This window comes from Aspergillus thermomutatus, assembly GCF_002237265.1.
Source record: "Aspergillus thermomutatus strain HMR AF 39 chromosome Unknown NODE_12, whole genome shotgun sequence".
In the NCBI taxonomy this organism is placed as follows: Eukaryota; Fungi; Ascomycota; class Eurotiomycetes; order Eurotiales; family Aspergillaceae; genus Aspergillus; species Aspergillus thermomutatus.
The window spans coordinates 94,808-122,221 of NW_020798060.1; the positions used below are offsets into that span (position 1 = coordinate 94,808).

At 51.3% G+C, this 27,414-nt stretch overlaps 9 protein-coding genes across 9 annotated transcripts; 5 read left to right on the plus strand and 4 right to left on the minus strand.

The window, feature by feature from the left end:
- Positions 1–266: 266 nt before the first annotated feature.
- rgsC (putative intermediate filament protein (Mdm1)) lies at positions 267–3,987 on the minus strand (the record flags this gene model as incomplete). Its single annotated transcript, XM_026761646.1, has 2 exons — positions 267–1,267; positions 1,338–3,987. The coding sequence occupies 2 exons, from the start codon at positions 3,985–3,987 to the stop codon at positions 267–269; spliced, it is 3,651 nt and encodes a 1,216-aa protein (XP_026618131.1).
- Positions 3,988–4,652: 665 nt separating this feature from the next.
- On the plus strand, positions 4,653–5,607 carry CDV56_108171 (bifunctional phosphatidyl-N-methylethanolamine N-methyltransferase/phosphatidyl-N-dimethylethanolamine N-methyltransferase; the record flags this gene model as incomplete). The annotated part of the gene is made up of 4 exons (XM_026761790.1): positions 4,653–4,701; positions 4,767–4,806; positions 5,032–5,421; positions 5,532–5,607. 4 exons carry the CDS (start codon positions 4,653–4,655, stop codon positions 5,605–5,607), a joined length of 555 nt encoding a protein of 184 aa, XP_026618132.1.
- A 683-nt stretch (positions 5,608–6,290) lies between these two features.
- On the minus strand, positions 6,291–8,091 carry CDV56_108209 (RXT2 domain-containing protein; the record flags this gene model as incomplete). The annotated part of the gene is made up of 4 exons (XM_026761828.1): positions 6,291–7,483; positions 7,560–7,713; positions 7,815–7,930; positions 8,019–8,091. The coding sequence occupies 4 exons, from the start codon at positions 8,089–8,091 to the stop codon at positions 6,291–6,293; spliced, it is 1,536 nt and encodes a 511-aa protein (XP_026618133.1).
- Positions 8,092–8,612: 521 nt separating this feature from the next.
- On the minus strand, positions 8,613–12,743 carry CDV56_108276 (uncharacterized protein; the record flags this gene model as incomplete). Its single annotated transcript, XM_026761895.1, has 4 exons — positions 8,613–10,384; positions 10,455–10,568; positions 10,652–12,272; positions 12,453–12,743. 4 exons carry the CDS (start codon positions 12,741–12,743, stop codon positions 8,613–8,615), a joined length of 3,798 nt encoding a protein of 1,265 aa, XP_026618134.1.
- A 2,489-nt stretch (positions 12,744–15,232) lies between these two features.
- CDV56_108446 (alpha/beta fold hydrolase) lies at positions 15,233–18,023 on the plus strand (the record flags this gene model as incomplete). Its single annotated transcript, XM_026762065.1, has 2 exons — positions 15,233–17,036; positions 17,095–18,023. 2 exons carry the CDS (start codon positions 15,233–15,235, stop codon positions 18,021–18,023), a joined length of 2,733 nt encoding a protein of 910 aa, XP_026618135.1.
- An 895-nt stretch (positions 18,024–18,918) lies between these two features.
- On the plus strand, positions 18,919–19,803 carry CDV56_108544 (glutaredoxin; the record flags this gene model as incomplete). The annotated part of the gene is made up of 3 exons (XM_026762163.1): positions 18,919–19,011; positions 19,057–19,417; positions 19,484–19,803. The coding sequence occupies 3 exons, from the start codon at positions 18,919–18,921 to the stop codon at positions 19,801–19,803; spliced, it is 774 nt and encodes a 257-aa protein (XP_026618136.1).
- Positions 19,804–20,422: 619 nt separating this feature from the next.
- RPL9B (60S ribosomal uL6 domain-containing protein) lies at positions 20,423–21,612 on the plus strand (the record flags this gene model as incomplete). The annotated part of the gene is made up of 5 exons (XM_026762199.1): positions 20,423–20,597; positions 20,716–20,763; positions 20,906–21,161; positions 21,324–21,501; positions 21,562–21,612. 5 exons carry the CDS (start codon positions 20,423–20,425, stop codon positions 21,610–21,612), a joined length of 708 nt encoding a protein of 235 aa, XP_026618137.1.
- An 863-nt stretch (positions 21,613–22,475) lies between these two features.
- Positions 22,476–24,384, plus strand: CDV56_108620 (triacylglycerol lipase family protein; the record flags this gene model as incomplete). The annotated part of the gene is made up of 3 exons (XM_026762239.1): positions 22,476–22,672; positions 22,727–23,543; positions 23,626–24,384. The coding sequence occupies 3 exons, from the start codon at positions 22,476–22,478 to the stop codon at positions 24,382–24,384; spliced, it is 1,773 nt and encodes a 590-aa protein (XP_026618138.1).
- Positions 24,385–24,671: 287 nt separating this feature from the next.
- On the minus strand, positions 24,672–26,258 carry CDV56_108669 (putative amino acid permease; the record flags this gene model as incomplete). Its single annotated transcript, XM_026762288.1, has 1 exon — positions 24,672–26,258. One exon carries the CDS (start codon positions 26,256–26,258, stop codon positions 24,672–24,674), a length of 1,587 nt encoding a protein of 528 aa, XP_026618139.1.
- Between the last annotated feature and the right edge of the window lie 1,156 nt (positions 26,259–27,414).

The window sequence follows — 27,414 nt, forward strand, 5'->3', positions numbered from 1 at the left end:
TCTTTACTCTGACAAGTAAGGAGCATCATTTGGGGGTGAAGTGGCATCGCATGATCTGAGAATTTTGTCTGATTTCCTCGTGTGACTGAATAAAAACACTCATAAGAAATTGTCATCCCTTCATTAGAAAGTAGTATGCGATGCGTGGGCTATAGCTCTGTGTCGCCTCCTGTCATTGGAGAAAGCGATCTTGTCGTGAAGTGTCTCATATCTATGATACATGGGCAAAAGCGGAAAAAAAAAAAAAAAAGAGAAAAGCTAAAAAACTACTTCGCGCCGCCAAACAATACCAACACCACTTCGTCTAGAATAGTAAATATCAAATGCGTGTTCAACCGCTGGTTGTTTAGCGTAGCAAAGATCCTGCGAGCTGCTCCTTGAGCATTGGCTCGCCCGACGACGTTGCCTGCCACATCGGGGATCAGAGTCGCCAGCACCAGGCTAGCTTCCGTCCGAGTCTTGAGCCGCTCCGATGCCGTGCGGACCTTGTTCTCGCGCAAGACACCTCCAGGCCACATAGTCTCCTTGGCCATGCTGAGATAGCGGAGGAGGGATTCATCCTGAACCAAAGACCGAGCGCCTTCACGGACCTTGCGTTCGATCGTCCCACCCAGCAGTTGATGGAGCACAACCACGACTGCGCGCCCACGCAGCCAGTTGTTGCCTCTATTCAGCTCAAATGCTTCCAGAAACAGATCGCAAATAGGCTTGATGAAAGGCTCCAGCTCGCGGTCTTCAAATGCATTTAATTCGGCTTCGGCTTCGGCTGCCGTGACAGCATCCTCGGTAGCTAGCCCGGAGTTGGGCCCAAGACTGGTTTGATGATTCGTAGCCGCAGAGATGAGATTCTGTCCGGCCGCCGATAGTTGGTCCAGAACACCGAAATTGCCGAGAAAATCATCCATCCCGTCAGCGACCGAGTTGTAGATACGGGTCACTAGATCCTTGGTCTCCCCATCGCGTGGCGTCTCGTCGCGAGGGATGATGGCTCGCTGGGACAGGAAAGCTCGCAAGTCCCGGCTCCGGCACACCTCAGGAAGCAGCAACAAGTTCTGCAGGTAAGCCTCCAATGCCAATCGACGCTTCTGGAGAAACTCTTTCTGAAGTTTCATGACCATGCGACGTCGGGGAAACTCCAAATGACGAACTGATGGGTATCTCATTCGTAGCCTCTGATGCAGCTCGTGAAACTCACTATACCTGCGAGCAACGGCCCAGGATGCAGCTGGCATCTGCTCGCCGGCGTTTCTTTGCACTTCAATCACGTCTGAAGAATTTCAAGTTAGTTATTACAGCAAAATGAAAAACAAAGAAGAACACTGGAAGAATAGACATACACATCGCATACTCTCGGCCGTCTTCCTCTTTGCCCACTACAATGGACTGGATTCGGACGGTCGAGCGGCCATATAGGCTATTGTCGCTTTCCTGAATGATATATTGTTGTCGCTGCATCTCCTTGCGGTGAATCTCACGTTGAATGCTAGCTTTAGACTTTCGCAGAATCCTTAACTCTGCAGTATTGTTTGTAAGATCGGCTTTCCGGGTGAGAGCATCTACCACGGCTTCTTGAGAAGCGAGCTTCTCAATGTCAGCGGTGAGCGCCTCGATTGCCTCGGTCAAACCGAGATCCCCTGGAACGGCCTCTTGGACTTCGTCCGCAGGGTCCTTGTCCTCTGTCTCAGCAGGTTCTTCATATTCATCCTCCAAAAACTTCTGTTGATCCGGAAAGAGTTCATCATCGAAAACACCAATTCGAGATGACTGATCAACGAGCCCAAGCGAAGCGATGCTGGGCTTAGCTTTATTGTCGTCCGTTTGATTCTCCAATCGCCCCAAGTCTACTGAACTGCGTGGAGATTTGAGACCTTGATCGACGCTCAAGGACCCGGCCGATCCTGAATCGACATTTTCCCCATCTCTTAAATTGGCATTTCTTGGGTCATTCGTGATGATGTCATTCAAAGCAGCCTCCATTGACTTGATTGCCTGGTTTTGGGTAGCATCATTGAAGCCACTTTGCGATTCGGTGCCAAGACTGTGTGTAGAAGCTGCGAGAGGATCTGTATCGTAGTCGTCATCGAACAACGGCGCTGACCGCTCGGAATCAATGGAACGCCTCGGCTCCTCCTCGTCGTCAAAGAGCTTGCCCATACTCCGGACGTCACTGGATGAGGCCACAGCCCTCCGCAGATCCTTCGGCTTTTGCCCAGGGTGCGAGGCGGTACGACTCATTAAGGGAGGCAGAGGCCGTCTGGCAGGCGACTCGACTTGTGCAGGCGACGCATGAGATCCGGCAACGGAAGCTGCATCTGATGCGAGGTATTTATAGTACAAGTCGGATTTTTTGAATTTGGGGTAGTACACACTTTGCAGCTCTTCCAGAACCGTGGACTGGGTGCTTAGAATGACCGTCCGCGCTTTACGGTACTGTTCTGGTGTAGCTCGTTTGCCTGCACTCAGAAAAGCCTTGACAGCTCGACGTGATTCTTCGCTGACTTTGAGTTCGGGCTTGGCCAGGTAGGTTTCACTAATGAGAGCCACATCATTCCGATCCGCTGTGGTCCAAGTCGTGGAGCTCGGCGATGTCTCATCACCAAAATCATCTTCAAGTGGGTTGCGGAATCCGTCGACGACGATCCAGAACTGCACAAGTGACATGAGCTTCTGCCGATCCATAAACTCCATGAAGTAGGAGAGACCGGATGCATCATGCATCACATCGACCAAGGACGCCTCGGGGTTACCCGAAGAGCTATTGCGACGAAAATGAGACTCAACCGCTTTCACATAAGACGTACTGCCTCCCCCCGGAGCTGATAGTTTAGCAACCTTTTGGTCCAAAACTCTTTTGCCTGTTTCCAGGCGCCGGAGGTAAACCGGATCCTGACCTTCCACCATAGATTCTCGTTTCAATTGACTTGCGACCAGCGCTCTGAAACGCCTGGCATCGGATAAGTTGTTGCAACGCCGAATGGCTCGAACAAACCGCTCAAAGGCCCTTTCTGAATCGTTCGGTGCGAGTTTGGGAAATGGGTGACCACGTTTGGACTTGGGAGCGGGTGAAGCATGTTCGTCGAGAGCCGCCCGTATCTTCTGAACCGTTTTGCGATCTTGGATAGTTGTTCTTCCATAAGCTTCAACCAATTGATTCCATGTATCTGGGTCCGATAGCACCGATACTAGAGGAAAGAGAACAGCGCAAGCGAATATCTCACGGATCAGGACGGATACAATACGGCTGTTCAAGACGTGCTCAGGAAACAGCCTTGGTAGTAACCCCACTGTGATCTTCCGTAAATACTCCTGCTCCACGAGTTTCTGATCGGACACAGAGAGCGCCGCGGCGGGATGAAGACGTCCATCGCGATACTTTTTCGCGATGGCGAGGTCTAGCTCCTCAGATTCGGTCACATTTCGCGTCAGATTCCGCCCTCGCACAGATCTCTCTGCAACGTCGAATTCCTTCAGATGAGCGGTCAGGATCGGGAAGATACGCGACACAACCAGCGAAATCAAATCTTCTGCAAGCAATCGATTACATAAATTTCCGATAGCGGCTCGAATGACTCTATCCACTTCATTGACGAAAGCCGGACTCGGGCTAATATTCTGATACCAAGATGCGATAAAGTCCCGTGTCACCAGAGACAAGAGCTCATCAATACTTTCCGATACAATGAACGATTGCGGGTAGAGGGAATCTGCGCGGTATGTCGAGCGCGCGCGGATCCCTTTCACTTCTCTGGGCCAGTGTTCCGGGGAGAGAAATGCGACGGGGAGGCTGCCAGGTCTAGGAGATTCTGCGCTATCTAAGGGTCGAATCGTGAGAAACACCACAGCGAGGAACGCGGTACACGAGAGTAGAGCACCCAATACGAGGGCATATCCGAGATATCGCAAAATCGGAAGCCAGCGAACAACCAAGCCCCATGCAATAAAGCCACCAGTGCTGAAAAGAATAATATCGCGACGAGTTAGGGCCATTCTCCCAGGTGGTATGGACTGATAGGCGAGGGTCGTCCCATGACGCTCAGTAAAGGAAGGCAGAACGGAGGAGTGAGAGGAAGGGTAGCATGATCGGATGTAGAGCAGAAACCGGGTCGAAAGGACTACCAAGTTATTAGTACTTGATAAGGTAATAACAGCAACGACAGAACAAACATCAGACGGTGGGAAAGTACCCCCGGGCTGAGAGGTGAACCGATACGGAGTACTAGATAGATAAACGTTGGCGGTGAGGAGCTTCGAGATCCACCGACGTGGGGAGCGAGACCTGAGAGTTGCTTGGAATTGGAGAGGATGAACGCTCACATTTTCGCCAGTTGATTGCTTATTGAGCTGAAGCAAATCTCATTAGTTTGGTTATGGTACCTCTGAATCACTGGACAGATCAAAATGATCTCAAGTCGACTGATTCCGATACTGACCAGATCATGTGACCTGGGAAGCACTAAAACAGACGTCATGTCATGTGTTTACCTCACCTAGTGCGGAGTGCTTGCTTGCCTGAGGTTTCCTTCGACGTAGTGTTGTTCTTTTTCTTCCTCCCCCTCCATATCACCATATTCACTTCGAACTACTTTACCTCATTCTTGACCAATTCTGTCGGTCCTGGTTTAGGATTTTGAGTCTTCTAGTGCTCTTTCATCATGGCCAATCTTGCAGATTATATCGATTTCTCTCAGAAATCCTTCCAAGGTACACTCCTCTGTCGATTTGTGGCCAGTCCGATGCATGTGATTTCCAACTGACCAGCATTGTAGGATGTGCTCTCTTCATCCTGTTCAATCCATTGTTCTGGAAGTAAGTCCAGTGCTAAACTTGCTTCTCTCTATTTTCTTTTTCAGCCTGAGCACTCATGGGCTAACTTGCGCGTCGCTTGTTGTAGCATCGTTGCCCGTGCTGGTTGGTTTAAACCTCCCGTTCCCCTAGGCTCGAATCTAGGAATACTTGCTCATTGTCGCAAAACCGATTCCCTTTTCTCCTTGTAGAGTACCGAAAGCACTACTTGACTCGTATATTCGGTAGCCCCTACTACGGATGCTACTTTCTCGGATTCATCATCTTCACCCTGGGCCTCGCTCGCGACCATGTGTACCAACTGGCCCTCCAGGATCAGCCTTACTACGCCCCAGTGCACCAACCGATTTTAGGCTCCGTCCTGTTCGGCATCGGATCTATCCTCGTTCTGACTAGCATGTATGCCCTTGGGGTCACCGGAACCTACCTTGGAGACTACTTCGGCATCCTCATGGATGCTCCCGTCACCGGCTTCCCCTTCAGTGTTACCGGTTCTCCCATGTACTGGGGCAGCACCCTGAACTTCTTGGGTGTGGCTCTCTACTTTGGCAAGGTCGCCGGTCTCCTGCTCACTGCGGAGGTCTTCATTGTATACTGGTTCGCTCTCCAGTGGGAGGAGTAAGTCACCCGATTGCCTTCCAGGTCCTCTGGCCCTGGGTTGGGTCCTACACTTTCCAATGTCTTCGTGGGAAGTGAAGATGTAATCGAAACTGATCATGGCATTGTAGTCCTTTCACTGCGGAGATCTATGCTAAGCGTGAACGGGAACGTGCAAAGTCCAAGCAGGGCGGCAAGAGCTTGTAAAAATAACATGCCGCCTGCGCGCAGTAAATTCGAAACTGAAGACTCCGCGGGATTAGTGCCTTGGACTTTCAACATCCCACACAATCCTCACGGGTCATGGATACCCTCGTCCTTGCCTTGGCTTTCGACAAGACGATTTGGGTGACGCTTACGAGCTCACGAATTACATCTTTCAGGGTAGGGGGAGAAAGGGGACGGGTTGTGGGAACTATCTTCAACGATCGCTTCCAAAGTGACATCGCGGGCCACTACCGACCTGCGTTTGGCAAAAAAAGTTTACATGGTGGAGGCATATAGTCGGATGGTGATATCAAACAAAGAGAACAGCGGGAGAAGGTCGCTGAGGAAGATTTGTTTCTGCTTCTAGTACATAGCTTTGTCACTTTTCCGACAACGATATATCAGAGATATTGTTTAATGCTGGATTTTCGCTATTTGGAATGCCAGCCAGTCTTTGATTCTTTGCCGACGTAGTCGTTCCTCAAGTCAAAATGCCAAGTAGAAGTCATCCCTGAGAGAATTCAAACAATTAACCTCCCACACAAAGACACCGCCAACTCCATGCTATGTATCTATTCAAAAACTTTAAACTATTGAGTTGCGTGCGATTGAAGCCGTTCAATACGACCTGCTAACCATGTCCCGAACCAGGTCGAAGAGACCAAGAAGAGAATCCAAGTTGTCTAAGCGCGTCGACCTCGTCCTCGTTTGCCTGTTGCTCTGCTCTCCTCGACCGTTTCGATTTCATCTTCGTCCACCCCCTTTTTGAGTTCTTCGCCTTCTGCAAGACCCCATTTTTCAGGATCGTACCAGTCCTCCCCATCACTCAACTCCCCGACGTGCCCTTCCGCTTTACACCACTCAAAGACGTCTTCCTTCATCCGACACGCCCGGAGCAAGCACTCAAGCATATGCTCGAATCCTCGAACGGTCTCTTCTTGCTTCTGAATAAAAGACCAAAGCAGCCGTCGCGTTTCTTCGGCTTCGTTGGCTGGTAATCCGAAGTTGGGATCAGGTCGCACAGACTCAGGCACGAGGAATAGAGGATGTGGCGCTGGAAGTGCGTTGAGTGTGTCGGTGGAAGCGGAAGGGGAGAGGTTGCCCGAATCCTGGTCGGGTTCTGGATTGGCAGCATTCGCTTGCGCTCGCGTAGTCATGCGTCTAGGCGGCTCTGGTGATGAGCCATCCTGCATCTCCGTGTCCTTGTCCGTTTCATCTCCTTGTGGATCGTCTTGATGTTCGGCTTCCGCTCCTTGCTCGTCATTTGCTCGAGCCTTTCCTTTCTCTTCACCGTTAGGACGCTGGTCCGCATTTGCTACAGAGTCATGGTCCTGCTTCCCACCAGTCATGATGTGCCCATTGATTTGTGGTTCCGAATTTGCGGTGTCTCGGTGCGGGGGAAGATCCGTCACAGCTGCATCGACTTCCTCGGACTTGGGTTGCATCGACTGATCGTTCTTCATAACGTTGTCGTCCGTCTCCCTCTCAGCCTCGTTGTTTTGAGCATCCGTCATCTCAACCTCTTTTCCTCCTGCCTGCGCCGCTGGCGACTCCTGGTTCGATTTATCTGCTGCCACTGAATCAACCACTCCATTTGGCGCATGTTCACCCAATGGTGAACCGCGCATCGCATAAGACGTCCAAGGCTCGAATAAAAACCGATCTTCCGCGGTTTCAAACATTCCGCAAGGCATCCAGGACCCATCCCCAAGAAATTGTCGATGAAGATTCCTTGCTCGCCACAACAAAGCGCGCTCCTGTCGAAGTTTCGCTTCAACAGCTTGAGTCATATTCCTAAGCGCCTTCGAGGTGTAAGCGTGCGATAACGAAGGGTGAGTAGGCAGCTCCGACGGATGCTTCAGAGGACATAGGAGATCTAGAGGATTAAGGCGGAGAGATGTCAGTTGTCTAGAACATCGATATCGAACCAGCGATAGAGTGCAAGCACGTACTTTCCAGAGCAATTTCGGAAAACGGATTCTCTTCAGCAGCAGCCGCATCCGCCTCCGAGTCTTCATCATCCTCATCAAGCTCGTCACCCTCCGAATCATACCGCACCGGATTACGTTGAAGGATGTAGCGAGTGTAGCCGGCGTGTTCGATTTTCTAGAGCCCAAATTCCAAATGTCAGCCGTACTGTTCCCGTAGCCCCGCGCGCCATCGTCGACGTTCCAAACACACAAAGTCCGGTAGCTTTGGATAGTTACCTGCTTGTACGATTGCTCTGGATGGATGTATCCTAGAGCGCCCTCACGCACGTATTTCGCATTGGCTCGTAATTTGTTGCCTCTGTTCGTCGGCTGAGTGATCGGTTCATCGGGAACTGAGTCTTTAGCATGAAGATGTCAGAAATAGCCCAGAAAAGTGACCATTGATCACAAGAGTGGGACAAATAAGAAACGCAGGTATACACTCTGTCTCTCTTCGTAAGGCTCTTTTCATGCCAATAATTGTATCGGCGATCAGGGCCGCTTGCGCCGCCATGATTGTAATGTGTTCGATTGAGAGGGGAATGGGCGAACAGAGCAGGAAGCAGACCAGGAAGCAGCGCAAGAAGGGAAAGATGAGCTAGTCGAAACGTCTGGCTACAGAAGCAGTGGATGGCAATGTAGCAAGGAATCGTGATGAGCAGACGAATCTGCACGGCGTCGTCCTCTCTCCCTAGCTGTCTTTTTTGTCTCTTGTCTCTTTGTCTTGACTTGTCTTGTCATTGTCTGTCTGGGGAGCTGCGGGCGCCGGGCGCTTCTACAATCGGCGCCGCTAGTCTGTTTTAGGCCACCCTGTCCTGCGCGTGATAAGGGCTGACCACGTGATTAGCCCTGACTCTGGATGACGTCCATTGTCATCTACTCTTAATGTAAGGGAACAACGGTGGAGAATGCAATAGCTCTGCATGGCATGAGAGAGTGTAGTACCTTACTATCTTTGACTTAGGTGACTAAGGACTAAATTGTCTTGACTCTGCTCGTTCATTGTTGAATTGGCAAAAGCTGTGATAAAATTATCTAGTCGTCAGCGTCAACCCAGATCAAAATTCCCTTCTTATCTGATCGCATGTCTTCAGTTGGCTGTACCCGCAGGGCTTTGTTGAAATACGTATCCACAACATTCAATTGGGGTTGGATCCACAGCCCCCGCTTGGAAGCCAGGAGGTTATATCGCACAGTGTGTCTGCTTAACGGCACAAGCTGGACGACCGCGGTCTTCGGTCCGCTGAAAGCAAAATGCTCACTCGCCTCCATAGCAAGGTTGAAGGTGAGGAAGTGCATCGAAGGATTCTCCAGCGTGTAATCCAAGTGAATCAGACCGGAGGTAGCTTCCGAAGCCAATGCCGAGGCAAGTACGCGGGGCTCTCCCGCGGGCATCACGAAGCGCGGAATGGGTAGAGTAGTCGTGGTGACAGTAGCGCTGTGCGCTGGTGATGCGGCGGCATCGGTGCCACTGCGACGCCATTGAATTTCTAGGGCCAGGTTCAGAGCTGTCGGCCGTCGGTCTCCCAAGACCAACTTTTGAACCTCCAGCGTGAAGCTGGACTCGCGAAGCTCCTCGGGACGTATCTCTAGCGCATGTGGGTTGGCGACTACTTCAGATCCAATGGTGCAGACGGCTCCACCTCCAAGGCTCAGTAGCACTAGCGTAATCTTTTCGATGACAAGCGGCTCCAGGGCAAACGAGACAACCTTGGAATTCAAGCACCATCGTTGCTGCAAGCCTCGAGGTTTAGGCGTGGTTTCATCTTCAAACAAGTCATCATCAATTGTGAAGAAATCCGGCCAGGGTTCGGGATGAAGGCGCGGAAGAAAATCATAGTTTGCCTCAAATGGTCGGATGATTGATAAGGCGAGTTTGTGTGTCGCGATGATCGGGGTCTGATTATCAGATACCAGATTGTATACACAAGTAATTTGGAGTTCGTGGGTCGACGGTTCAAGAGTGTCTGTCAGCACAAGCATCAAATGCTGCCTGGATGACCTGTCCATGACCCCGATGGACCGTTTCGCGAAATGACGCGCGCCCTCAATGGGCGAGCTATCCTGTGAACCATGAGATATGGCCTCACCCTCCTCATCAAGCCACAGAATCTGCGCTGCTGAGTCCGGGTGTCCGAAAAGCCTGATCTCTGCGGACACGTCTGCAGCCTCATCTTCTTCATTGCAGATGCCCACTTCGAGAACAGCCCGCTCGTTTGTGTAGTACGTCGCTCTGATGTTTGGTGTTGTGATTCGAATTTTTGGCGGTTTGGGCATGATCTTGCACCGATAGGTATCCCGGTCTTTGCCCACACGTCTTCGGGCTGCACCGTTCGTGGTCTGCTGCCACCAAAAGGAGTCACGCTGGGTCAGGTCAGTTATAGCGCAGGCTAAATCGAATCTCTCATCTTCAATAAGTAAAGTTATTGATGCCACCCTGGACTCTCCAGCTTCGCGAGGGACAGAGGTCAGATTGAACACTTTGGTCTGCGCCGGTCCTATAGTCAGATCACCCATCCCTACCAGTGCTGTTAGACCATTGTTCGGTGATAGGAGAGTCGTCGAGTCGGCAGATGTGGGCTCACGCAGCGTGAGAGACGATATCGTGCAAGGAGTCGTGATGTCAGCGTCCACGTTCTGGTCGGATTGAAGCTTCAGTGGACGGAGGCAGCCCTCGAAAACAATCTTGACCTCTGACAGTCGTATTGGGTCAGAAGATCTCTGACCGCACGAAGTGATTATCAGCTGGCCCATGAGAGGCTCGCCAACATTTCCTTCCGACTTCTCGAAGACAAATGTGGCTGTGACTGTGGCCAGTTGGATAGTCAGGTATAGAGAAGCAGAAACGAGACAACAATAGGCCAAGAGAACACTTACGGCTCGATATGACATCCTCGGCTCTGAGTGCGACAGATGGCTTGAGTTCTGTGATCGGAAGGTCTCTAAGACTCTGATGGATACTGTAGTGCCAACCTGATCGTGGTTGAAACACTGTGCAGGTTACCCGTGGGTCAGCGACACGAGCCAAACAGGGCGCTGTATCAGAAAATAACACCTCGAAATCAAGAACGTACCCCGGTTCATCAGTTCCCAGTCCACTCGTAGAATCATCTCACTATCCTGCATTTGTAGCGCGCATTCCCTCAGGGCCCAACCGAACTTCTCCATGAGCGGCCACCAGCCAGCCTGACGCCAAGTGAGCGTCGGCCACAGTGGACGAAGGGTCTCATATGCATCGGTCCATGAGCCGACACGCATGTATTCTTCCGCTATCTCTAAGCTGAGGCTCTCCGTCTTCCGAACTTGCTTACGCTTTGCAAATTGCACCAATGCTGCCTTCAGGGCATCCAGAATTTGTTGTGAATGATCGAAGCCGGTTGAGCCTGCCTGCGGGGCTTCAATATGTGGCTCTGGGGCAAGATAGGTGTCATACATATATGACTTATTCGCGATCTGGGAAGCAGGTAATTGCCCAGGTGGTATGCGATCTTCATCTGGAATCTGCTCTGCTAGAGTGCGTCGAGTCATCGCGTGTTTCGCGGACCGGTACATCCAATAACCCTCGTGGTGAAGGAGTTCCCAGGGGCACAAGGCGTCGTTAGAAGGCGTCGTCTTTTCAGGGGGGACGAAGATCAAGTACTGACCCTCGTCTCCCTCTTGGGACGTTACGTTGCCAGAAATGCCAGGGATGTTGGCCTGACGTATGAGCTGTGCCATTGCCATCGACCATCGAGCCTCCCAAGCTTCCCATCCGTAGTTCCTGGTTCCTTTACCTCGCCGATTGATAATATCACGGGAGCGAGTACGGTGGTTGACCCATGATCGTACCGCAGTGCGGGTTTGTCCGGTCCACAATAAGCAACGGATTATGCGGATTGCTAGAGCATCAGACAAGAGACGAGCATCATTAAACCTTGGATTCCAGCCGGCGATATTCTCAAAAACATCCTGCCCAAACAAAGTCTCGTATGCACTCTCATAATTCCTAAGTGCGGCATCGATCTCTTGGCGAAACTCGGCGAAGATACCAAGCTTAAACTCATAGCGAACATTCCATCCCTGAAGTGATAGTGTTCGTGATGTTCCGCTTGTCGGTGGTGCCGTGGGAGGAGGAACTGTGCTTCGGTTACGTTTCCGTCTTGCGTGTTTAGATAGGTCCCGATAATACTCTACCACCAACGGCTGTAGCATGGTCAATAAAGACCTTGTGAACTCATTCAATTCTGCCGAGGTTACATCGTGTGGGAGAAGAAGAACGGATTTCTGGTCCAGATTGGTCGCTCTTCGTATGCTTGCGACTCGCTCGCCCGTCTCCTCCTCGGCATAGCCAACAGTGCTTTCCTCTGACAGGAGGACGACAACGAAGCGAGTCTTGTAACCAGCGTCAGACCATTCTTTTTTCAGTCCGTTGATCTCGATCTTGAGTTGATTGTCGCGGAGGGAGCTCATGTTGGGGTCCAGGCAGAATGGGAAGAAGTTGATGACCGCCGCGGGGACGAGGTTTTGGTGCTTCGTCACCCACAAAGGAGTGAGTAGACCATCAGGAAATGTAGGAGAACTTGGTGTCAAGGGGGATATGGGCGAGTGCAGGACGAAGGACGGCGTTGTATGTAAATCATTTTGTTGTTCGCCTGTTGGGCTTGTTGGAGGAGACAGCGGCGGGGGATTAGCTTTCCGCGGGGGAAGTCTGTAGGACTGCGTTTGTGTCAGCAATCACTCGCTTCGTCGTCAACTGGGAGACTCGGTATCCTCGCGGCCTCTAGAGGAGTCCAGAGCAATTGCAGTAGGCAGTGCTCAATGCAAGTGCTTGTTCGTGTTCGAATGCATTCGGGACGTCTTGGGAGGGACTGATTCATGCGGGGGATGAGAACCTACCCTTCCTACACTCTTGATTTTGTATCCAATCCCTGAAAACCTTATACTTGTAGATTCCCTAGTGTGCCATGACAGTCGTGACGCATCTTCCTCCAAAAGGTTCCTTCGCAATTCCTCCGCGGTCGGTCCACTTAGAGGTGGAAAGTCCGAGTATATTCTCGGTCCCTTTTCATGGAGCAGAGGGTACTCAGGACCGCTCGATCGAGCCTCATCTGGAGGATCGGCTTCTAGTCCGGAGAGAAGGATGAAAGGAAGGTTGTGGACCACATAGTCTTCGGGGTAGGCGTCCATGGCGGACAATGCTCTCGTCGTGGGATGTAGATCACCGCATATCTGAATTCAAATGTCCGCTGAGGCCACCACGACGGATGACCGCTAAGATTGTTTCTTGCCGTTAAGGCAGTGCTACTTGTTTCCTCTGCCGATCGAAAGCACACCTTTCGTTTTCCCCCTATGTTGACATAAGGGTTCTTTGGTGGTGGGATGTAGAACTAAGCATTCGCTTCCTTTGCCAAGCCGCAGGCATGATGTTTTGGTTCAACATCATCAACAGCGCCAAGCCTAGGTATTACTTCCGGGCTATCAGGCCATCGGCGGAGGTCCAAACGATGGAGAGTGCTACAGTCAGTACGGCTACATTGAGGAATGTATTGTATGTAAATGTCCACGGAGTCTCAATCAGTCAGCCGAGGTTTTTCTGCAATGGCTAGCTCTATTGGTACGCGGACGGTGATCCAGAGTCGGTGGTAAGCAGTAGCTCATGAGCCTCATTTACATGCGAAGTATATATCTCAGTGCAAACAAGTTGACCAGCCTTGCGAATTGCTAGCTACAAGTTCAATTTGAAAAACAAGGGTGGAAACCCATGGCAAAGAGAGAAGTCTCAAATCGCTTGTCTACCATAAGTCAACATATCCTCGATCTCCTTGGTGGTAATGATACATATAGCTGCCTCAAACAATGAGGCAAGGGTTGATGGCACGATATTGATCACCAAAGTTGTCATAGCAACTCATGATCTTCCAGATCCAGAACACTCTGTCCCTTGTTTATCCTGCTTCAATACTTGAGAAGCACCTTGCTGATGTTATGCCAGGATTGCAAGGATACCATGCATCAACAGCAGACTGCTCTAGAACGAAGGGCCACACCCGCACATCACAAGAGCATGACAGCCGAGAATCATACAGGAATCCGACATGTATCTACACGATGCTTTTCTGTCAAGTTGCTTACTTCCCTTGCATCACTAGTCATTCGAAAATGTTGAGTCTGCCAGTATGTTTAGGTCGACTAGTATATCCATGTCCATGCACCATCAAAAAGAAGCGCAGGAAAACAGCGCCTATCTCGATATCTTGCCAGTTGCCTCTCGACAGGCGGTCCTATGTCCCTGGGATATCCATTTGTTCCGCCGCAACCATATGAAACTAACAGGAAGGCGATGGATAGAGATTACTCAGAAATGGGTCTTCACTCTTCTCAGTTCTCACTCAGCCTCTTCTGCAAGTGCCAACTGCCAAGCAAGAGAGGTGGAGACTGTTTACTTCCTTAGTAGGGAGTAGTAGATAGACCACGGAGTACTCAGTATCTCTCTATATTTTGGTGAATCCCTTTGAGCTCACAAGAGTGACGAGCGAGGCTTCATGCATTAGAGATCCAGATCAAAGCCTGTGAATTGAAGCCTACCTAAGCTGAACTGGCATATTTGTACCGGGCATTTGAGCAAGCGAGCTGTCGACTACCTCTGGAAATTTGGGAAATTTGGATCTGCGAACCATGTGGAGGAGCAGACTCGAGCAGTGGCTCATTTGGCCCTGAATCGTGGGATTTCTCGTATCTAGCAAAGGAAACTAAGCAAGAATTGGGTTAATCAGTCTCCTAGAACGATGGAGACATGGAAGAAGATTTCACTTTCTGATTCGAATCTTCAGGAGTAAAGAACCAAGATGCCCAGAACAAGGGATTGTTCTTCATCTCGTCTACCTATCTATCTACTCCATAGATATTTTCCAATCAGACCTAAGTAACCATTCTTTTTGATGCCGGTTTGCCATCGACCTCTCGGAGTAGAACCAATACACAACCTAAGTAAGGTAGATACTCCTTTTCTCACTACTCCTAAGCTAATCAATATTCTTACTAGTACAATGGCTCATTATTTCCTTCTCCTTCATTCTCCCTTTCCTTAACTACCAGATATCTACTAGATACATAATAACATGAGTTAACTCTCATCACTGCCCCTCCTTTCTTTAACCTTTTGGCACCGAATTATCAACTAGATACTCTCCTTGAATATCTTCTCTGAAACCCAACCTCTGCTAAATCCAAAATCATAATCATAATCATAATCATAATCTCAACTTCCAGGAACGAGCCATTCGAAGCTTTGCCCATCCCCTCTTGTTTTTCTATTCCCCAGATAACGAACTTCTGCAAGGGGCTCACAAGCCGCAGGGGGCTTGATACGATCGCCCTGGATCTTCACCAATCGGTCGAACTCGCACATGCATCAATTCATCGTTCTTTGATTAAATTTAAAGCTTTCCACCGTTTGAGCCAGTTTTATCATCGTTTTGCAGGATAATGCGAGTTTTCGCCCCGCCCTTCCGCATCAATCGCCGGTGACTTTCAACTCTTCTTCCGAATCTGGCTGGAGGGGTTCCTGGAATTCCAGGGTTTCTCAGAAGCCCAGGTTCAAAAAATAATTCATTTCTCTATACCGAAATCGAATAGAGAAGGAAAAAAGGACCAGAGTCAGAGACACAGAGGAGAAGATGGGCGCTATGGAGGACTTTCCTGCGCCCACGGCGCATGCCCCTTTACAACCAGTGTCTTCCTCCCTGCTCACACGACGTCGCAAATCTCGCTCGCATTCCACAAGTCGGCCGTCAGTCGACCAAACATCCCCGGAAGTTATTACGTCTTTAATCTCGTCCCTCTCTACTATCTCTGCTCCCCTCCAATCTCATTTCGACAACGTTCCGCGCATCGACTTAGATACGGATCCATCTTCCCCGATATTTTCAGTATTCTTCCCATCGGAGCCACAACTTCCTACAGAGCAGCACTCGTCAAGCGACCATGGGTTCGGAATAAGCTACGGAGCGCAACTTTCAGAGAACGAGACGCATAGCCCGTTTCTACATCCGGACGATGCAGCAGCAGCTCCGGTCATTCGCATGGCCAGAGCACCTCCATCTCCCAAGACGAAAAGTACTTTCGGCCCTTCTCTATCATCGACGCGACCTCCTTCCAGGAGCTCATACACATCGATCAAAGCCGCGTGCGAGGACAGCGCATTCGGTATGATCACAGCTGAGCCCGGTCCCCGAGTCTCCACAGCACCTAGTATCGCATCTACGGCTTCTGGAGGTCGAAAGAGCCTAAAAAGCCAGCTTGGACTGCTGAAGAGATCTTCGCGCGAATTTATGAACGATAAGGAAAAACAAGCAGATCGTCTACGGAAAACGAGTAGTTACAACGACAGCTTAAGGCATAACATTCCCCGCAATAGGACCAGCTTGCGCTCTATGCATTCTATGGCTGACGTTGCCGAGGAGGCGCGACTGGATCACTTCTCTAAGGGCATTCATAGTCAAACCGCCGTCAGTGCCCCGCCTAGCAGAGAACGCCAGTCATCGCAAAGCGCGCGAGGGAGTGTAAGCAGCACGCCTGGAGGTATCGGAAGTGGAAGGGTCATTCCAGCGCGCGAGTCCTCGTTACGTCACAGTTTCTCTTCCAGCCCGAGGAAGCGCAGATCCACTCGCCATACCAGGTACTCATCTACCGCTAGCAGAGATACGAAAGTTGGGTCCAGCGCCGGTGGAGCTGGCAACGAAGCTGAACAGGTCACGAGGAGAATCCAAGAATTGAAGGATCAGCAGCAAAGGATCAAGACCGAATTGGAAACAGACGACAGCCCAGACAAGTGTTCCAAGGATTCATCGACTAGGCCGAGTCAACCCCTTAGGACTTCAAGCCACGCAAGCCATCACCCAGCGCCGCGAGAATATGCAGATGCAAGAGGGGCCTTCGTGTTCGACGAGAGTGCCCCGGCACCGGCCGTAATGACCGGGAAGAGCAGAACCACGACGCGAAGTGACTCTCCGCTTACATCGAAAACTCCCAACTTGCCACTGCATAGGCAATCGTTCGATCAGCCAGATCAGAATGAAAAACTCCGCTCCAGACGATCATTGGAGTCTTCGGCCTCGACGCGGCACCACAAACGTGCCCCGTCCGGGCCTGCTTCTCCAGTCCATGCTTCGGTCAGCGACGAACGACCGTCGAGTGCCGACTCGATAGACCTCGCGGTCTTAGAGTATATCTCATCGCCTAAACTTACTCAAAAAGTTCCCCACCCAACAACAGGCCGCGCCATAGCATTTTCCGAGGTTGGGGATCCAAAGGGTCACGTTGTATTGTGCTGCCTCGGTATGGGCCTGACTAGGTATCTGATGGCGTTTTACGACGAGTTGGCGCGGTCTCTCAATCTCCGACTAGTGACCTTGGATCGCCCCGGAGTAGGTGAAAGCGCACCTTATGCAGAGGAGGCAGGAAATCCTCTCAGTTGGCCTGGTAAGGGGAACCGACCTGTCTTCGGCTCTTCCGAACTTTCTTCACTAACTCATGATAGATGATGTTGCAATCGTGTGTAATCACCTCAAAGTTAACAAGTTTTCGATACTGGCTCATTCTGCCGGAGCGATTTATGCGTTGGCAACAGCGTTGAGAATTCCGCAACACATCCGCGGCCGTATCCACCTTCTGGCTCCTTGGATTCCGCCGTCTCAATTATCGAGCATGGGGCCACACAAGGAACCTGTACCTACCAATGCTGTTCCGTATTCCCAGCGGATTCTGCGAGCTTTGCCTGCGTCATTCCTGAAGGTCGCCAACTCGAGTTTCATGAGTGCCGCAAGCGCTAGTCTCACCTCCAGTTTGCCGAAAGCTCCTCGCCGCACCCGACGCAAGACAACTTCAAAAGATACGTCCCCTGCGTTGGTGACCGAGCCGAAAGGGCCTGGGCGGGCTCAGTCCAAGATACATCAACAGGGGGATGATATCAAAGCGCTACAGAATTTGAAGGCGCCGGTCGTCTCTCAAAGCACAGATGTCAAGCAGGTTGAAGTCACCACGAGCCAGACAGCCATAGTCTCGACTGAAGAACGCGAACGCCAGAGCGATTATGATAACAGGCTGACACACAAGATATGGGAGCTAGCCACAACGAACGCAAACCCGGCGGTTGATCTTCTAGTCTGCCTAGAACGCCGCCAAACGATTGGATTCCGCTATGTGGATATCACTCGCAATGTTGTCATCCACCACGGAAGTAGAGATACTCGTGTCCCTGTCGACAATGTCCGTTGGTTGGGTAAAGGCATGCGACGGTGCGAAGTTCGAGTCCTCGAGGGCGAAGGTCACGGATTAATGGCTTCAGCCACCGTTATGGGTAACGTGCTGATGGAGATCGCGAAAGAGTGGGAGGACTGGATGACCGTGGTCCAGGGCAGGCGACGAGGGACAGTGGGACCGCGTCCGGGTTTCGCCTTGCCTACATGATTCATGATGCACGCCTGAGCACGCGTTATATGCTTTTCTTATCAACACTACCAACACAATCACCCATCAGCCAAAATCCTTAGCTCTTTAGTTGAGAGATTCCTTTTTCTATCTATTGTTTAGAATGACACCGCTGCAGGTCTGCGGCCGTCATCTTGCAGCAATCTCGATACCCCTGATAATGATCCCAGCCTCGAGTCCTGCTTTCGATATCAGGACACTTATTGCACGTCGTCTTCGAGAGTTATGCCTTTCACTTTTGCTTAAATCATGATACCAATAGTCTTGTTCTGCTTGTTGTTTGTTACTCTGAGAATACCCATTATAGCATAGATAGCCGAGCTTTTAATGTAGTTCCTAATAAATAATCAGCAAACAACCGCACTGAATCTGTCTCAGAAACATCCAAAGCGATAGATAAGAGCCATTCTGTTGCGTTGAATAGGCAATGTTGACCGGCCATAATCCAACCCACGGAGAGGGATACTAAGGTACCGTGACGTAACTTGAAGGGCGAGCTAAGGAGGTACAATGTACCTAGCTCCAAACGACGATTTCGCCGCCTTTCTCATGGCAAATTGCCCACATTACAAGTTGGTCACTGTTTCAGTTCCAGGCGGACCTGAGAAGCTTAGGATAGTCAAGAACATATTCAGGCTATCTGATTTCCCTGTGGTCTGTCTCTTTACGCAGGGGTTGATTGTCGTGGTCAATGTACAGAAGCTACCCCTGGTACTCCATTGCCGCGGAGCTGAACGAGCGTGAATTCTCCATGCAAATCTCATGCTAGACGCAAGATAACTACAGTCGCAGTCAAAAAAGTACACTTATCAGATTGTCAGCGCTGGAGTGGTGCCATATCTGATCGAGGAGGTCAAGCAGAACATTGAACAAGATGTTGTCTCAGCGGCGCATCAGGCTTCTGCTTATAGCTGCGGTGGTGCTGATGGTCACGATCTTCTACTATTCGGTACCACTACCCTACACTGTGAGAACTAAGCATACAGTAACTAATATAGCTTGCGAATGCTAGGGCGACGCCGGAACAATACAAAATCAAAGATTCTACCGATCTACCGTCGCGGCGATAGAGGCCCACAGAGAAACAAAAGAGGCTGCATCAAAACAGGATGTGCAGCCGCAGAAACCTGCGCCTCAAAAGCCCGTCGAGGAGAATGTAAAACCTGTAGTGGAGGAGGCGGATACAGTCAAGGTGGCCATCCCCAAAGGGGCCAGTGAGGAGATGGAAGAGATCTCAATTGCAGGGCGCACGAAGATGACGGTACCAAAGAACAAGGATCAGGACTCGTCCAAGCAAGAGCCTGCTCAGGCATCTTCTGAGGATGACTCAGAAGTCAAGAACGAGCTCAATGCTATTCTTAAAAGGTCGCCCAGTACGTTCTGTCCCTAAAAGCCCATATCTGATGTCTACGAGTGGGTTACTAACACATGCTCTACAGTCGTCATCTTCTCCAAATCTTACTGTCCCTATAGCAAGCGGGCAAAGTCCATCCTCCTCGATAAATATAATATAGTGCCCGCGCCGCACGTGGTCGAACTCGACCAGCATGCAATGGGAAAACAACTTCAATTGCTCTTGGCAAAGAACACTGGCCGACATACTGTACCCAATGTACTCGTCAATGGAAAGAGCATAGGCGGCGGTGACGATGTGACTGCACTGGATGAGAAGGACGAGCTTGCCTCGACGCTGAAGAGTCTGGGTGGGAAATGGGTACAGGAGGTCGATCGTAAGGACCAAAATAAGCAGGCTGAGTGACGGTAACCGCGCGACAGGTATGAGGATACAGCATGGAGTTTGGTCAGGCGTTTGGGCTACTGGGTTACTGGGTTCTTCTCTTCTCACGACTTCTCTGGGTATATAATGCACAATCTCTTCGCGATAGACACACATGAGCAAGTCATTGCAACCAAGATTAAGAAGTGAACGACATGAGTTTCCCTTCTTAATGTCCCATGATGTTCATGTGGCTCTTATATTATGTTCTTGGGATGCCTCAGGCGCCTGTTCAGCGACATCACAACGACAGGAGAAAGAGGTAACACCTGAACTTCGAGTCAATCAATAGGGTCTGTCGAATGGAGTATTACCGAATATCTATAGTCAATGATGACAGTAGTACTAGTAGATATCTAACATGCTCGTAATAATCAAAAGGTACCTGAGTCTACCGTAAGATGTCCGTTGGCGGCCGGCAGAGCCCTAGAAAATGCGCTAAGCCGGAATGGTCGTTAAGCGACGCACAACCCGCCCGCCCTCGATTTTCGCTCCACCAAGACCAGGCCGCCTTCGTTGAATTTCGATCCTTTCGACGACCGACCGCACGAACGACATCGACAATTCTCCCCTCGGACATTCCACAGCCCACGCAGTCAAGATGCGGTACATTTACTCCGAGGAAAGGCTGCCAATTCCCGAGAATGGTGAGCATTCGATTCGTCCCTTGTTGTTTGAGGTTATTGGAGGCAAAGACGCCGGAGCAGAATGGAAGACAAATAGCGGTGCTATTGGGTGCGCTGGGAAGTTGTCGCGCCGGTCTGGCTACAGGAACTGTGTGCAAGGAAGACTGCTGTTGCATGCCTGCCGAAGAGGAGGAGATGCGAGAATGACCGCTGTTTGGGATCAATGTCTTGAGAGGAACAAGGACTAATCTGGACTTGTGTCGTTTAGTGAAGGTTCACATTCGCTCGCGAGTTGTGACCGTTGAGGGACCCCGAGGTACGCTGAATACAATACCCTACACCTGTCACGTTTCGGAATTCTCTCCTCGAGCAGAGGGAGATATTTCAGTCGAGAAGAGTGGCCCGTCAATCGCTTGGAATCAACGGCACTGACATGGAACTTTTTTCACGCGAATCAGGCAAGCTCGTCAAGGACCTTTCCCACATTGCCGTCACCTTCGGCCGCCCCGAGAAGAATGTTATCTCCATCGAGATGCACCACGGTGTCCGCAAGGGCATCGCTACCCTGCGTACCGTCCGCACCCTTATCAACAACCTGATCATCGGTGTCACCAAGGGCTTCAAGTACAAGATGCGCTACGTCTACGCTCACTTTCCCATCAACGTCAACATTGAGAAGAACTCCGAGACCGGCCAGTATGAGGTTGAGATCAGGTACGCTGCGCATAACCCTCGATTGAAGGAAGCTGGGGAAAGAGAATTGGCCGTCCTTTCAGGATCTCGAGAGGACGGGATCTTTGGCCGCGCGAGCTTCTGTCGCATTCACGTTTGGAAAGAAGAAGAGCTGTGCTGATGGGCTTCCTTTGCGCTTTTTAGAAACTTCTTGGGTGAGAAGATCGTTCGTCGTATCACCGCCCAGCCCGGTGTCGAGGTCGTCACCTCCACCAATGTCAAGGATGAGCTCCAGCTCTCCGGTAACTCCCTGGAGGCTGTCTCCCAGAGCGCTGCCGACATCCAGCAGATTTGCAGAGTCCGTAACAAGGATATCCGGAAGGTATGAATTTCGGCCTTTTACGTTCTGGTGTGTGCCCTGATGCTGATTCCTCATATCTAGTTCCTTGACGGTCTGTACGTTTCGGAGAGAGGCAACATTGTTGAGGAATAAGCGATTAATGGGTCCGTCCGCCGTTCTGGGTAGTTGAGGATGTCTGGAGAACTTCATTTCGCACTACTTGCATTAGGGAAAAAGCAAAGCGAAAATCAATGCAAAACCAAAACGGAATTTGAATGCCCCTTTACGTGTCTACCGATATGGCTTTTCTCATCTGGGGAACATAGTGTGTAGAAAATGTCCGACTGCTATGATTAATCCCAGTTTCCTTTACCTCCTTTCAAGCTTGGTACAACACTCCTGAATACATATCTCAGGACCTTGTCCCCGTCCCTTTTTCTGCCTACATCCGAGGAATTGTAGCCAAGCCAGGGGTCGCAAGGACTGGCATTCGCTCCAAGGCGACTTGAGGTGAGAGCCCAGAGAAGTCGTTAAGTGTAGCCAAATATATGAATCTTCTTGAAATAGACATCTATAGACCATGGATATACATCGGAACTAACGCGGGACGGTGGGAGTTGTTGATTTCACTCGTGGTGGAGAGTTGCAATGCTCCGACAGACCCCATGTCTATCTTTCTTCATCTACCCTGGTAACCTCCAACAACAACTCCTTCTCCTCCATCTATCTTCCACAGCACCTCGGTCTTGGGGCTCTTTTGTTGTCGGAATGATCTTCATCTTAATTTGATTGCCGCTAGAAGCAGAGCTGCCTTGATGAGATACCTTCTCCGCGTCATATGTCATACCCCATCAACTCCTAGCATGTGAAAGCAGCACCCACATGCGCCGTTTGCCATCACGCTCACCGCACACCGTTCGTAGCCTACCATAAAGAGATGGAGTCCTGGATATCTATCTCTAAGCTTTTCTCTGCGATCTTTAGCATGGTGCTCGACGTCGTGCTGTTCTGGAAACATGTATGCCCTTCTACCTCCGCGCAAAGATGCTCCAATGGCTGTGCTGATCATGGTCGCCCCACAGAGGTTACTGTCATGGTGGTTCTCGAAATCGCCTAGAACTAGGCTGCGGCATTGTCTGGCCACGGCGCAGACATTTGAGGAGTGGGAAGAGGCTGCCTTTGAGCTGGACGAGCTCCGGAGTGCGGATTTATGGTAAGTTGGTTCGCCTGCCTGGGCTTATAAGGATAGTAGCTAAAAGTAGTGCAGGCGCCAGAACCCGACAAGTCGACATTACGACTACCGACTGATTCTGGGGCGGGTGGAAGCTTTGATGACCGCTCGAGAAGAGGAAGATATCCTGACACTGGCCAATCTTCTTCGTTCCGGCCTTGTCCGCAACCTGGGCAACATCACTTCCCCGAAACTCTTCTTAAATGCGTACGCTGGCACGAAACTCCTCATTGATGACTATATCACACAAGTCGCACTTTCGATCCAGCACATAACGGCTCTGCACACCGCTCCAGTCCACGAGAGTGGGTTCACCTCGCAGGCCAAGCTGGAGCTCCTGCATGACACTCGTCAAGCTTTCGGTAGAACAACACTGCTCCTACAAGGTGGCTCGATATTTGGGCTATGCCACCTTGGTGTGGTCAAGGCTCTGCATCTGCAGGGTCTTTTGCCCAGAATCATCACGGGGACGGGGACAGGAGCGCTCATTGCGGCTCTGGTTGGGATCCATTCACAAGACGAACTGTTGACGTTCCTTGATAGTGATGGGATCGATTTGACGGCTTTTGATCGCAGACAAACGGAGAAGCTTTCTGGCAAGCACGCACCGGGACTGCCTTACAGTAGCGAAGACGGTTGGCTTGGGACACTTTTTCGTCGGGTGAAGCGCTACATTGAGAAAGGCTACTTTCTCGACGCTGGAGTTCTGGAGGAATGCGTGCGGGCCAACCTGGGTGATCTGACATTCGAGGAAGCATATGCACGGTCGAAACGTATCTTGAACATTACAATAGCGACATCAGGCAAGAATGGCACCCCGAACCTGCTGAATTACCTGACCACGCCGAATGTTGTAAGTATACACTCTCAGCTTTGAAACCTCAGTTTTGGAACAAAGTCTCTTTGTTTTCGTGAACCAGGCTGACGCGCTACAGTTGATCTGGTCGGCGGCAGTTGCCTCGAACGCATCGACGGCTTCGTTTTACCAGCCTGTCACGATATACTGCAAAGATGAAACAGGCTCGATAGTCCCCTGGCCACACTCTCAGGACGTCACCTTCCAGTCATGGCGCCACGTACATTATAACGATGGGGAGTCACCGCTTTCCCGCATCGCCGAGTTATTCAACGTCAACCACTTCATCGTGTCGCAAGCGCGGCCGTATCTCATTCCATTCCTGGGCTCGGACCTGAACCTGCTAGACCGCCAGCAGACAGGCCAGTGGAACATCACGCGGCCGCTGATGCGCCTAGTCGCCGTGGAGCTCCGCCACCGGCTTCGACAGCTGAACTACATCGGTCTCCTGCCCCAAGTTATCGGCCGACTCCTCATCGAAGAGACGATCCCTGGATCGAATCTTACGCTTGTCCCCAATCTATCTCTGAGGGACTTTACGAAGCTTCTACAGAACCCAAGCAAGGACAACCTGGCATACTGGATCTTGAAGGGTGAAAGGGGCGTATGGCCGGCCATCAGTGCCCTCAAGGTTCGCTGTGTGATCGAAATCGAGCTCGACAAGGGGTATCAGCTCGTGCGGCGACGGCGGCCGAGCGAGAGTGTAGTAGCATCGCACCGGCGTGCTCCCAACGAGGGTGTACCCAGGAGACGCAGGGGGTATAGTATAGACAACGGACGAGATCTGGGCAGTTTGTTAGCGAGTGCGGACTATCAGCCGGATGTGCTGAATTCCTAATAGGGAGAGGCTAGCAGATCAATATAATCAGGAGGTATACGCCTACCACTCCTTGCAAGAGTGATTGTCAGTCCATCGACTCAGCAGGGCTGCATGTTATCCTACGAACAGAAGGAAGGCCTATTGGCGTGTACACATTGTAACTAATTATCTGAAATCCTATGGCGTCATAAGTGACTACGAGATTACCAAGAAAGACAGACATGCGTAAGGATTGACCCCGACCAGGAGATCCGGGATGGTATCAGTATTTCAAAGTCCATCCGACTCCGGGGGTCCTTTGTATGCTAGAAGGTGCAAACCAGGCATGAGCAGACGTCCAACAGACACGAGATGCAGATAGGAAACTTACATTTCCGCGCATATACAGCATACCAAACCGCCGCGATGGCCAGGAACCCCACAAACACGACGGACGCATAATTCATCGAGACCCTCGTGACGGGCAATACGGTGGGCATGCTGAACAGGACCAGCTCGAAGCTGATCCAGCACAGGGCGATGACGTTGACGAAGGGGCCGACGACGGGCCCACAGTTCCACAAGGCCTTGGAGACCTCTGTGCGGCCGTGCAGGAGGCTGAGGAAGATGGGGATGGAGTAAGCCACGGCGAGGGCGATGACGCCGACGGAGACGAAGGCGGTGAAGGCGCTAGAGCTGCCGAGGTTGATAAGGCCGAGGAGCATCTGGATGAGGGTGAGGAGAAGGAGGGACCAGACGGGAACGCCGAGGCGGGGGTTGACGCGGGCCCAGAGGCTGGCGAGCGGGATGGCGTCGTCGCGGGCGAAGGCCCAGGTGGCGCGCGAGGCGGCCACCGTGATGCTGATGGAGCAGAAGAGCGTGATGACGAGGACAAGGGTGGTCAGCGCGAGGCCGCCGCCGGGGCTGCCCATGACCCGGTGGAAGATGTAGGGGAGGGCCTGGGCGGCCGGGGCCGTTAGGATGTCTTCCAGAGGGGGCAGAGTGAAACAGATGGGGAGGATGAAGAAGAGGCCCGCCAGACCTCCGACGGGGATGCAAAGGCTGATGGCCCGGGGCACGTGGACTGCGGGATGGGCACACTCCTCTGCCATGGAGGAGACCATGCCGATGGCAGAGAACGTGTAGGCCGCAGGCAGGAGTCCGATGAAGAACGTGAAGCCGCCCCATCCGGAGAGACTCTGATCGTAGTGGCCCAGAGCGTAGGCCGCGCTGTGCCGGCCCACGTCGGCCTTGACAGACAACGCGATCAGGCTGATGAGGATGGTGAGTGCGGTGAAGGTGGCACAGGCGATGTCGACCTGAGGAAGGTACCGGTTGCCAAAGGTGCAGATGAAGAACGAGCCTATGCAGATGGCGTAAAAGATTAGCAGCAGCTGCCAGTCCGTGGCGGCCCAGTCCGGATGGTACATCGAGACGGTGGCCGAGACCAGTGATGCGAAACCAAAGTTAACGGAGAGCGTGATGGTCCAGTTGCCGATCAGCCAGATCCAACCGTTGATGAACGACAGCACCGTCTTGGAGCTCCTTGAAATCTGAAACGACCAATAGTAAGGGCCTGCAGAGGTCGGCCATCGAGATGCGAGCTCGGCCAAGGATAACGCTACACAATCATCGAGAACACAGACCATGATCCAGCCAACGAAGATCGAGAGAGGACCCCCGCCGTAGATGGCATTGAGTAGAGGACCTCCTTCCCCGTAGGGAATGGCAGCAATGGCAAGGGTCTGGAAGAGCAAAGTGAGAACGGAGCGGTTGCGACGGAGCTCTTGCTTGTACCCTAAGCGGTCGAGTCCCTCGCCTTCCTGGATGCTGCCGGTCTCAGGAGCAACATCTTTCTCTGTATGCGCACTGCCGGAGGGATCAGGTAGCTTGTAATCAGCTTCGACACCCATGCCGAAGGATGAATTCCACAATGAGCACTGCGGAGATCTCGAATGTCACTAAGAAGAAAGACTGAGGTGATGTGTTGTTAATGAGGTCAGCAAGGGGTGGCTATTTATTACCCTGAGCTGAGCTGGTTGCTCACAATCCGAACATGCATGATCCTTTCCAGGGTGGTGACACAGCTGATAAGACGCATCGAATCATCACAATTCGAGCCAATATCCGGTGTTAAAAATCAAGCTCCCGCATATTCAAGATTCCAAGCGGGGGAGATTCGAGTCCTCGCCAGGATATGGTATACCCATTGGGAACGCGAGACGTAATGATGGTCGCAAAATAAGCACCTCGCGTATCAGAATCTATGATTAGACGGGGCAGAACCTGATAATAAAGTCGATGAACCATGATACGGGAAAGCTAGACAATCCATGGAGCTTTCATGCGTTTTCCCCCCTGCTTTGGTACTCGTACCGCTGTTCACACCTCACAGCTCCACAGCTCCACAGCTCCACAGCTCCAACCCCTGTAAGCCAGTATGTGTCATGAAGCGCAGGGGAAACCAAAAGCAGAGCGATGATTCCTCGGCATATGGCGTGTGCAATTGATGTTCGCAGAGATAAGGGAGAGATATTCAGCAGTAGCAAGATAAGCCCTGGGACAGCTCGAGACTATCAGCAAGCATCTGGATACTGAATGCAGCCGTTGACTTAGCCCGATGCAGTCAAGGAATCCCTTTGATGATGTTTATTAGAGTTTCTTCCACGCCTATCGCTTGTCTATCGGAGGTTTCTCTGTCAGTCAACAGCCACATCGTGAGGGGTCTTCAGTACCGTCCCCGCATCATCGAAATAGCCATTCTGTGCGGGGAAATAATACCTTGTTGCTGAGGAGAAGAAGACCGAAAAGGATATCATGATTGACAGAAGCGTGTCTAGGATCTCTGGATGGAAAGTCAGGTTTGAGAGTGGAGGTGGATGATGAATGGGTGAAGTAGTGCTGGGGGAGGAGAGAAGTTTCCCTCCTTTAGTAGTTGTCCATGATCCATTTCTTTCGAAGTGCAACTCCCAAACTCACCGTAAACATCCCTCCTTACTTGACAATACCCCCGAGGGATGACATACATGATGTTTAAGGCTATGTCTTGGAGGGGCTTGACGACTGAAG